Source organism: Salvelinus alpinus, chromosome 25 (genome assembly GCF_045679555.1).
Source record: "Salvelinus alpinus chromosome 25, SLU_Salpinus.1, whole genome shotgun sequence".
Lineage (NCBI taxonomy): Eukaryota > Metazoa > Chordata > Actinopteri > Salmoniformes > Salmonidae > Salvelinus > Salvelinus alpinus.
Genome location: NC_092110.1, coordinates 13,138,629 through 13,150,389, shown reverse-complemented (window position 1 = coordinate 13,150,389; position 11,761 = coordinate 13,138,629). Strand labels below are relative to the sequence as shown.

The window sequence follows — 11,761 nt, the reverse complement described above, 5'->3', positions numbered from 1 at the left end:
CCAGAGCTCTGGATGACTAAACAACACTCACCTCGCAAACAGCCCTGTGTGGATCAGCTACTACCCACGCGCGCGGGCACACACACACGCACACGCACACACTCACGCACGCACGCACGCACACGCACGCACACACACTCATGTGTGCACACAAACTGTGTCTGGATCAATTGCCTGCATATTTCCTGTTGACGGCTCTTTAAAACAGTCCACCTGTTATTCTGGTTCTCCTACAAGTGTCTCAGTTTTAATGTTATTTCAATAACAGGACCTGAAATGAAGTTGAGATGTAAAGGGTCTTTTTAAATAGTGATCAATAAATAATTCCGTAATATAATGGAAACAATTACTTAACATGCAGAGTGTGCAGGTTTTATTCCACCCCAGCACCATTACTATTAATCAGATGTATTGATGCAAAAACCTGCAGACCCTGCAGCACCGTGGGACCAGGACTGTCCAACCCCGTACTGACAATTTTTAGGCTAGTGTGAGAATCCACAGAGCTAGATCCCCTTAATAAACTACATGTCCCATGATGCCATGCATGGAAGTGGTACCTGGAACAGAACACTGAGTGCTCTAAGAACATCAGGAACACAGACTCCCAGCACGGCCATAGCATCAATCAGTGTTCGCAGAATAAACAGGGAGCGACTAGTAGTTGGAGAAAAAAGGGATAAAGGCAAATGTGATACAATAGGATGAAAGGAACCTGAGCCATCCACCAATTTACGTCAAATAAATTCTCTAGACATAAAAAGCTGCATTTCTGTGTGAAGACTCACAAGCATTAATAGCGGGAAACATTAATATTAATGATCGTGCCCTCAAGGCGAGAAGTCAGGTGCATTCGAATGATGTCATAATACATTAGCGTTGCAAGGCAGGGGGATAAGGGCAGGGACTGTGGAGTGCAGCAGCTCAGGGAGGCAAATAAAACAAACACATTAACAATACAGCATGCAGTAGAGAGAGGTGGTTTTATTAGCTCAAGGTGTGTTGTTATTAGACACAGAGGGGGGAGGGATCGCACTAGCCCAAATGATGTCATGCAGCTGCATGCCAGCAGGAGAGTCGTGTGCAGAGAGAGAGAAAGTGAGAGGAGGAGAAGGGGGGTGAGAGTGGGTGCTGATGAGAGAAATGTGTGGGCTATGAGTAGAGGAGAAAGGTACAGTACAGGATGCAGAGAGAAAGAAGAGAAGGAAAGAGAGACGGAAGGAAAAAGAGGGGGTGGAAGAGAGTGCTAGAGGTTATGAGTGGAGGAACAGAGCCACAGCATTGGAGGCATTAAAGAGATTGAGGGAGAGAAGAGGGAGGACGTTGCTTGTATAACACCTTTCCATTGTCTATCACTGCATTGGACTGTGCAGTCTTACCCCTGCAAAAGCCAAAGAGCAACCCCATATACCTTGAGTCAGTGTAAAACAACGACATAAACATTCCATGGAGAGGGGGATGGGAGGATGAGCAGAGGAGGAGAGGAGGGTAGACGACGATGTGTTTAAAAGGAAAGCCTCATCACCAGTAACCCTTCAGTGATGTCATTTCCAGCCAATCACAGGAGCTCCCTTTCATCTCTCTGCAGATGCAGTGCATGCATCAGTCTCATCGTCCGCATAGATCACATAACTAGACACAACAAACAATAAGAGGACAATGTCACGAGGAAAGCAAGGCACATGGTTTTACAGTATATCTATAGGTGTTGTGAGGGGGAGGGGGGACACACATGGTTTTACAGTATATCTATAGGTGTTGTGAGGGGACACACACATGGTTTTACAGTATATCTATAGGTGTTGTGAGGGGGAGGGGGGACACACATGGTTTTACAGTATATCTATAGGTGTTATGAGGGGGAGGGGGGACACACATGGTTTTACAGTATATCTATAGGTGTTATGAGGGGGAGGGGGGACACACATGGTTTTACAGTATATATATAGGTGTTATGAGGAGGAAGGGGGACACACATGGTTTTACAGTATATCTATAGGTGTTGTGAGGGGGAGGGGGGACACACATGGTTTTACAGTATATCTATAGGTGTTGTGAGGGGGAGGGGGTACATAGGTTTGCAGTGCTACAATCTGTTTGTAAGGGGTTGGCACATAGTGACATTGGTTTAGTATGGTGGGACATAGACTCTTGTGACAGACTTAATAATAAAAATGTTAAATTCTGTGTGTGTGTGTGTGTGTGTGTGTGTGTGTGTGTGTGTGTGTGTGTGTGTGTGTGTGTGTGTGTGTGTGTGTGTGTGTGTGTGTGTGTGTGTGTGTGTGTGTGTGTGTGTGTGTGTGTGTGTGTGTGTGTGTGTGCAGGCTTGCAGATCTGCAGCAAATCTCTATGTGATGTTTGGGGAGTTGCGGTGGGGGCTTGCAGATCTGCAGCAAATCTCTAGGTGCTGTTTGGGGAGTTGCGGTGGGGGGCTTGTAGGTCTGCAGCAAATCTCTAGGTGCTGTTTGGGGAGTTGCGGTGGGGGCTTGCAGATCTGCAGCAAATCTCTAGGTGCTGTTTGGGGAGTTGCGGTGGGGGCTTGCAGATCTGCAGCAAATCTCTAGGTGCTGTTTGGGGAGTTGGGGTGGGGGGCTTGTAGGTCTGCAGCAAATCTCTAGGTGCTGTTTGGGGAGTTGGGGTGGTGGGCTTGTAGGTCTGCATTGAGCCTCTGTGCAGTGGGATGAGCTCACTGCGTCAGTCCTGTGCTGTTGACCACTCACCCATACCAAACAGCACCATCCATTATTCATTAGACTTTGTCGTCATTCCTCTCTCTTGCTCATTATACAGCCTCTGTAGTGATATTAGAATTCAGGGTTTCAATCAATCAATCAAATTACCATTTGAAAGACCTTAGGGCAGGAAGGAGTTGAAGAGAATGGAACACAATGAGACCAGGCAGAATGTATGCCAATGTTTATGCCATTGCCAGTAATCCCCAGCATTTATTTTATGTCCATCAGATACAGTAAGAATGACATCATGCTGTATTCCAAAGGGGCAACACACATCCTGAATCCACTTACCCTCCTCAAATCAAACCCAGAGGATGATGTCATAATAACAAGACTCAATGTTGTGATGGCGTCATGAGTCACCCTGCTAAGCGAGACTGCTGGACCAAAGTTACCCTAACAATAAATCAGATGAAATCAGTTTCTTATTTAATTTAGTCTAATATGCCTGCAGGCCCATATAATGATGTCATCTTGAAGAATACATGTCGACATTGGACTTGGACACCACAGATCTTCTTCAATGAAAACAAAGTTTTATTAAGGTTAGGTCTTTGTTATGATGTGAGAAAGGAAACGTGAAGGTAAGTAAATGTATCAAATAGGAACCCCAAAGGGTGTATCAAGTCACAGCTAATGATAAGCAGCAGGTAGCCTAGCGGCTAAGAGCATTGGGCCAGTAACCGAAAGGTCGCTGGTTTGAATCCTCAAGCAGACTAGGTGAAAAATCAGTCGACGAGCCCTGGAGCAAGACACTTAACCCTAATTGCTCCAGTAAGTCGCTCTGGATAAGAGCGTCTACTAAAATGTCAGATATGATATTGCATGAAAAAGATAAGTCAGCCATGATTTGCACAGACAAAAGATCATGACATTTGACCTTATTCACTACCTCCCAAAGAGTTCACTTGCATGAAAATGTGATTTCTCAATTGTAGTTATAACATTCTTCTCATACTTGTGTTCAACTTTGACACATTATTCAGCTTTTTACTGTAGATATGTAATTACTAGTAGGCGTTTTGACACTTTCCCACTGAGCTGTGAATTCCTCTCCCGCTCAAGAGATCCTATTTGTTCCCTGTGTGTCTGGCGACATTTCTAGCCCACGGGCTGAGAGGAGGGGCGTGGAGGGTGTGTGAATGTTCTTGTAAATGCCATCGCGGAAGTGAGTCACCATCACTGGAAGAACACCGACACAGGAGGCGTCTGGCTGCTGCCATTGTTTGTGTTGCCGCGACAACACTTTCATCTCATCAGAGACACGGTTTGTGTTTATGTGAATCTGTGTGGTAAGACCCACTCATCTTGAGCAAATGGAGGGAAACGTTGGCCATTAAGACTGAGATCTGTGATAAAATACTCCCCTGTATCTGTTGGCTTTCTGTGCTGCTGCAAACACGACTCAGCAGGCGTGACTCATGCATTTGCATTACACATATAGCAGGAATATACAATAAGCAGCCACAGCAGCAACTATCAGAGCAGATGAAATCTGCATCTACCAAAAGATCTGTAAACATTGAATGGTTAGGGCCGAATGAAGGGTAAGTGATTTGGGACAAGAGGACTCAGCGATGCAAAGCATTGAAGAGAAAGCTCACCCATTTTTACATATGGCCTTATTTTCACTATTTCTGTGCTTGTAGTTGATCCCCCCCAAACTGTTTTAGGATATTTTGTTTTAAGAGAAAATTGGTTGCGACATTTTGCTGAGTGATCACTTGCCATTGACTACTATGCATTATGAAAATGTGTGTAAAGCATGTTATAAAACAACTCATAATGCATCAGAACCTCATTCTGCATAATGTCCCAGCACATCCGTGTTTGAATGATGTCGTTTAAAACAACTAAAATATGCAAATATGGGACAGTGGAACATACAAAAAAACATCTAAATAAATGTAGTGCAGAAACAAAATCCACAATGACATTCTGATGTAATAACATACGGTTTTGAGTGTTTCAGCATTTTATATAACATGTCTAGACACATTTTCATAATGCATTGTAGTCTATGGCAAGTGATGACTCTGAAAAGAGACAAAATATGGAGATTTTATTTTTTTACGTTTGGGATATCACCTTCAAGCACAGAAAGAGTCAAAATAAGGCCACGTAAACATTTGTGAATTTCCTCTAACAAATGTGTTTTAATCTGTAAACTCATATGCGGTCATTCTGTAGGCAAATGATGCCATACCCATCTGCAGCAAGGTAAAATAAACTGTATTTTCAGTCTTCACAGAATACCATTCTGCTGTATTTGTGAATGCCAGTTTGATTCTTAGGCCAGATGGTGAGAAGGCGTAGAATCCAGAATATTCCGGCTATCCACCCCCTCACCCCATAGTTTCATTCACATATGGCAGTGTGCATCTCACGAAGCCACACACGACTAGGCTGAACACATTCATAACCAATTTATTTAGCTTTAAAAATGATCGAGACAAACACTACAGGACTTTAACATGAGCACATTTGCACTAAAAAAGAAAACATTGTGATACAAAAATATACACTTCCAGGACTATGTGACTGTTAAAGAGCATTCCCCAGATAGGAAGAATGAAGCTTCATAGAATGAACTTACAAACAATATGCAATAAAACAACTTAGGATAAAAATAATAGGATACAAGTACATTATTCCATCAGCCATTATCTCAATAACCCTCCCTTATAAACTAAATGAGTCTCGAGCTTCTGACAAAGAAATAGGAAACAAGTGGTTCACTTTATCCAACACTTATGCAAAAATATTGTCCTTAACTTGATAAGTTGCAGTTAGTAAGATCAAACAAAAAACCTACATAACACTTGCATTCACAAGGAAAAATACTAATTTTCAAGTCAGAGTTGAACTGCAACACTGCATCAGTCCAATGAAGTTCAGCACTTGTGAAGAGGGGACCAGTAGGCATGCAGGTAGGGATAGAAGTCCCAGTAGCCAACACACCTAGGTGTATCTCCATAATCTAAAGTGGCATCCTTACAGGGTCCTCCAGACATCATTGAGACTTCCTATTTCGTACCTGCACCACTTCTTTCCTCTCCTTCAGGAAGTTCCCGAAGGCTGTGCCCTCCTTGCTCTCCTCAGTCACTGAAAGGGATGATATGTTAAGTCAACAAGGGAACTTATATTGCCAGTATTTTTGTGTGTTTGATCATATTTTTGTAACAAATCTTTGCTTTCCACGCAAGAATCATTCACGAATCATGATTAGGCTTGTTGTTAGGAATACAAGGTGATTTGATGTTATGGGTTAAATCAATGATAGGACCTTGAGGCCACTAAAAAAGTTTCTCCCCGTACCGTTGTGATCTATGTCATCCGTGTCGCTGTCCTCCCCCTCCTCTTCCTCATCCTCATCAGGGTTACCACGGTTGAAGATGAGATCACTTCGGCCCGCCACATCAGCTTCCCCTGGAGGACAGGAAGTGGCATTTCATTATTTATTTCACAGAACACCTAGCATATAATACACAAAATGTGATCTCTTACACTCACACAATCAAGCACGTAATGCTTTGGGGGTCACTCTCTCTCTCACAGGCACACAAACATGGACACACACACACACCTGTCCGTGAGGTCGTCTCCATGGCAACAGCTCCCATGTCCTTCTGTAAATGCTCCATCTGCTCCTGCTGCTTCCTGCTCTGAGCATCGGCCTGGAGGACATACCAGGACCGTCAGAGAATGATAGATGTCCCGTGCACACACACTGGCAAACATACAGTAGTTCTCAGTATTGTGCACAGACGTAGCATTGGTATTTAAACACTCACCAGTTCTTTATGAAGTCTTTCATATTCAGGACGATAATCCCTGAACAACACAAAACAATTAATTTTCACACAAATATTACACAGTGGTGTGCGTGTTTGCAGAGCAGCCCCCTCACTCACGTCTCGTACTCCTTTGCAGCCTCTGCCACCTGAACAAAGAAATCGTCCAATCCGCTGCCTGTGACTGCAGACACACCCACAACCTGCACATGAAACACAGACGTGACCAATCAGAGGGAACACGCGATAAACCCTCTCAAAAATGCACAGAAACACTTCCCCATAGGTTGATGTAAAAGTCCAACACAAAACTCATAGAATATTGTCTCACATACACACATGCAGATCACACACAAATAATACTACATACAGTTCACAGAAGTGTGCACTGAAGAAGCATAATGTATTGAAAGACAGACACATACCCGTAAGTTGGTGTAGAACTCATCCAGCACAAGGCTCATGGAGCGCGTCAGGTTGCTGACGTAGGACGTCTCCTGGTTCAGAGCGTCCTGGAACACCTCAAAGTCCTGCATCCACTCCACCGCAAAGCTGTGGTCGATTATGTCTGTCTGAAACCACACAACACAGACATGTACCAAAATCTGTGGTTTGTTATCTCTGTATTATTATCCTCCCCAAAAAACATATTTCCTTTGAGCATGTCAACACCTACGACTACACACCTATAGTTTTTCCCCTCATTCAGTAATTCACTGTTACCAAGTTAAAGTGGTTTGATGAAAGTGTTCCAATCATTTCCTACCTTGTTCATGATGACAATGAAGGGCAGCTTTGTCTTGTACAGGATGCTGGTGGGTAGGGGGGACACAGTCACAAAGTGAACAAGCAAAAGCCCCACACTAGTTCTTTATTGCCCATATGTCAAATATTCAATTTGTTCGAACCAATTTGTGGTTTTATTTGACCATCGGAAAGTAGCTAGTGCTCCCTACAGTGTCAGACCTGCAGGCGTAGAGCATGTTGGACATGAAGGTGACTGGGTTGACACTGCGAGACGTGTCCATCACGTAGACCACCACACAGGGGAAGGAAGAGGCCTGGAAACACATTCACACAGACACCAAACAGATCACAATTATGTTGCATCTAGTCATATCTTTAGGCCTAAATGTTATAACACATTACTACTACACACCAGAGTTTCAGTGATGATGGTTCCAGACGCTGACCAGGTGAACACTTCTATCTGTCCAGGAGTGTCAATCAACACATATCTGTAGACATAGGTCAAAGGTTAGGGCAGGTAGGTAGGTACACACCAGAAAAGGGGATGGCAAAACAACAGTACAACGCTGTACTAACTATGCTTCTCCTATGCTTACCAGGAGTACATCTACTAACTTTCAGATTTAAAAAAAATACTTACTGGTGATTGTACTGTTTCTTCTCAATGAATTTCATGACCTGAGAAGGCAAAATGGGAGATTTTGATTCATAATATTCAAATTGTGCAAGCAATAATAGTGACATCTATTGGACAGTCTAGGTGTCAAATACACGTCCTGTTACAACAGAAAAAGAGTTGGGCCTACCTGATCAAACCTCGTAGCAAAGAGATTCAACGAGGTGACAATTCCTCCATTAGGACCTAGGCCATATTGCTTCATTACTTCTTTGTAATTCACTGTGTCACGAATATCTACAAGGGGACAATAAGCAGCTTTCAGTTACTTATTAGCCATGCTAGCTAGCTAATACAATAATAGTGTCGTGGGATATCAACATATTTACAATTCTTGAATTCTATCAATAGAATACCAAGGGGAAAAAAACATACCTTTCTGAACATTCAACAAATTAATGATTGGCAAGAAGTATTACAGTATCAACATGATGCCAGACACATGCATGGTTATGCATGGTGGTCAGAATGATTTCTTACCAATGTTGGCTGGGAAAGGAACTTCGTGCACCGCAGGGTCTAGGTTGATTACATATGGAGGAGACTTCTTGGTGTGAAGATGAGCATTGAGTCGCTGAGAAGGAATATCAACAACGTCAGCTCTAGCTAGGTAACGTTAGCATAGGTAGCTAAGTTAAAACCCAGATGTCCGTGACTTAGCTAATATATACCGTTTCCAAACTGCTTGACTATATAGCAAAGAAGAAAAAGACTAAATTCCAGAAAACAATTGTGCTTAGTTTGGTTGAGCTAGCATAGCTATGTCTCATACACCGTACTGGTAACGTTAGCTAGCTAACTTACCTAGCTACTGTAGTGCTAACAGTTAGTTAGCCAACATTAGCTCGTTTTAGCTTACCTGCACAAAAGTTGTTTTTCCAGACCCTGCCATGCCAAGCACTATGAGACAAACGGGTTTCTTCTGCGAAGCATTTCCCGAAGTAGTCTCTTTTGCTGAGTCACTATTGTCCCCTCCTCCATCATCGCATTCACTCCTTTCTCCTTCTTGACAAGTGCTCCCAGACGCAGTAGCCATGCTTGTTGTTGGTAGAGACTGTTGCTGTGAAGTAGTCGAGTCTGTCGCAAAGCCAGCCTGTCTTTCTTATTTCCACCACTAAGTGATGCTCTTACCTGCTCTTTTTGTTTCCGTTTTTCTCCTTCAGCGTAAAAAAAGGAAAATGGTATTCAATGGCGTAAAGTACTTAAGTAAAAATACTTTAAAGTACTGCTTAAAACTTCTTCTTAATAGGGGGCGCTGTTTTCACTTGGGAAAAAATCATGCCCAAATTAAACGGCCTCGTACTCTGTTCTAGATCATACAATATGTATTTTATTACTATTGGATAGAAAACACTCTGAAGTTTCTAAAACTGTTTGAATTATATCTGTGAGTAAAACAGAACTCATTTGGCAGCAAACTTTCAAACAGGAAGTGAAAATTCTGAAAATGGGGCTCTCTGTCAGGGCCTGCCTATTCAACTGGCTTATATTTATGGATCTGTATGCACTTCATACGCCTTCCACTAGAAGTCAACAGGCAGTAGAATGTTGAATGGGGTGTCTAGCTTGATCTGAGACCGAATGAGAGCTTTTGGAGTGACCGGTCCGCTCTTTTGTCAGTATTCAACTGTGCACCAGGGAACCTAACATTGTCTTCTGAAATGCGTTACGTATACACGACGAAATGCTCCGGCTCTGATTTTATTGGATACATATGAGAAAAACATCCTAAAGTAGGATTTTCAACCGAGTTTGACCAGTTTATTCGACGTTTATTGGGAATTTGGGAATTTTTCGTTCAGTGCGCAAAGATTTCTTGGACATGTGCCCTCCACATGGCTAGCCAAAGTTGCTAATTCGACAGAAGAAATGGACATTCTAAAACAAAACAACGATTTATTCTGGAACTACGACTCCTTGCACAACATTCTGATGGAAGATCATCAAAAGTAAGAGAATATTTATGATGTTATTTCATATTTTTGTGGTTTGTGTTGGCTCCAACAAGGCGGAGAATATGTGAGCGCTGTCTCACAATATTGCATGCTGTATGTTGTACTAAAGTTATTTTTTTAAATCTAACACAGCGGTTGCATTAAGAACCAATGTATCTTTCATTTGCTGTACAACATGTATTTTTTAGTAAAGTTTATGATGAGTTCTTTGGTTAGATTACGTGACCGTCCAAAATATCTCCGGACAATTTGGTGCATCATGGCTACATATTCACAATGTAAAACCAGGATTTGTACCTCTAAATATGCACATTTTCGAACAAAACATAAATGTATTGTATAACATGATATTATAAGACTGTCATCTGATGAAGTTGTTCAAGGTTAGTGATTAATTTTATCTCTATTTGTGGGTTTTGTGAAAGCTACCTTTGCGGTGAATAAATGGCGTTGTGTGTTTGGCTATTGTGGTGAGCTAATATAAATATATATTGTGTTTTCGCTGTAAAACACTTAAAAAATCGGAAATATTGGCTGGATTCACAAGATGTTTATCTTTCATTTGCTGTACACCATGTATTTTTCATAAATGTTTTATGATGAGTATTTATTTATTTCACGTTGCTCTCTGTAATTATTCTGGCTGTTTTGGTGCTATTTGTGATGGTGGCTGCAATGTAAAACTACGATTTATACCTCAAATATGCACATTTTCGAACAAAACATAAATGTATTGTATAACATGATGTTATAAGACTGTCATCTGATGAAGTTGTTCAAGGTTAGTGATTAATTTTATCTCTATTTGTGGGTTTTGTGAAAGCTACCTTTGCGGTGGAAACATGGTGAAAACATGGCGTTGTGTGTTTGGCTATTGTGGTGAGCTAATATAAATATATATTGTGTTTTCGCTGTAAAACATTTTAAAAATCGGAAAGATGGCTGGATTCACAAGATGTTTATCTTTCATTTGCTGTATTGGACTTGTGATTTCATGAAATTATATTATATGATATCTTTCTCGCGTTAGGCTAGGCTATGCTAGTCAGCTTTTTTGATGAGGAGGATCCCGGACCCGGGAGGGTGACTCGTTAGAGGTTAATTCGTTTTTTGGGGTATCTGTACTTTACTTTACTATTTATATTTTTGACAACTTTTACTTCACTACATTCCTAAGGAAAATAGTGTACTTTTTACTCCATACATTTCCACTGACACCCAAAAGTATTCGTTACATTTTGAATGCTTAGCTGGACAGGAAAATGGTTTAATTCACACACTTATCAAGACAACATCCCTGGTCACTCCTACTGCCTCTGATCTGGCGGACTCTCTAAACACATGCTTCGTTTGTAAATAAATGTGTTGGAGTGTGCCCCTGGCTAGCCTTACATTTTTTTTTAAACAAGAAAATGGTGGCATCTGGTTTGCTTAATATAAGAAATGTGAAATTATGTATACATTTACTTTTGATACTTAAGTATATTTTAGCAATTCCATTTACTTTTGATACTTAAGTATATTCAAAACCAAATACTTTTACTTAAGTAGGATGTTACTGGGTGACTTTCACTTTAATAATTTCTATTAAGGTATCTTTACTTTTTTACTTTTACTTTTAGTACGAAGACAATTGGGTACCTTTTCCACCACTGTTACTATGGTACATCTGGGGATATAATTTGAATATTGAAACAATGTTGCAAATGTCAGAGACATTTTATATTAAACAAAGTTTATTCAAATCTCTGCAGTTGAAAACTAAATGTTAGTCTAAAAGAAATGTAAGATAATGTCTAGATGCTTTTTATAGTGGAGATCAAGTTTATAAAGTTGTCACGCCCTGATCTG

The 11,761-nt window shown here is 41.3% G+C and overlaps 1 protein-coding gene across 1 annotated transcript; it reads right to left on the bottom strand.

Annotated features, from left to right (window-relative positions):
- Positions 1-5,146: 5,146 nt before the first annotated feature.
- On the bottom strand, positions 5,147-9,065 carry gpn1 (GPN-loop GTPase 1). Its single transcript, XM_071365663.1, has 13 exons — positions 8,815-9,065; positions 8,436-8,529; positions 8,086-8,192; positions 7,920-7,957; positions 7,689-7,767; positions 7,496-7,590; positions 7,296-7,341; positions 6,955-7,101; positions 6,650-6,732; positions 6,530-6,569; positions 6,322-6,412; positions 6,054-6,164; positions 5,147-5,840 (listed from the first exon to the last, which is right to left on the bottom strand). The coding sequence occupies exons 1-13, from the start codon at positions 8,989-8,991 to the stop codon at positions 5,749-5,751; spliced, it is 1,200 nt and encodes a 399-aa protein (XP_071221764.1). The 5' UTR covers positions 8,992-9,065; the 3' UTR covers positions 5,147-5,748.
- Between the last annotated feature and the right edge of the window lie 2,696 nt (positions 9,066-11,761).

Bases quoted from the DNA above. Each gene is read 5' to 3' on its own strand.
- gpn1 (XM_071365663.1), bottom strand. From the start codon at position 8,991: ATGGCTACTGCGTCTGGGAGCACTTGTCAAGAAGGAGAAAGGAGTGAA. The intron at 8,530-8,814 runs GTAAGCTAAAAC...ATTCCTTCTCAG, and splicing joins GAAAAACAACTTTTGTGCAG to CGACTCAATGCTCATCTTCA. The intron at 5,841-6,053 runs GTACGGGGAGAA...CATCCCTTTCAG, and splicing joins GGATGACATAGATCACAACG to TGACTGAGGAGAGCAAGGAG.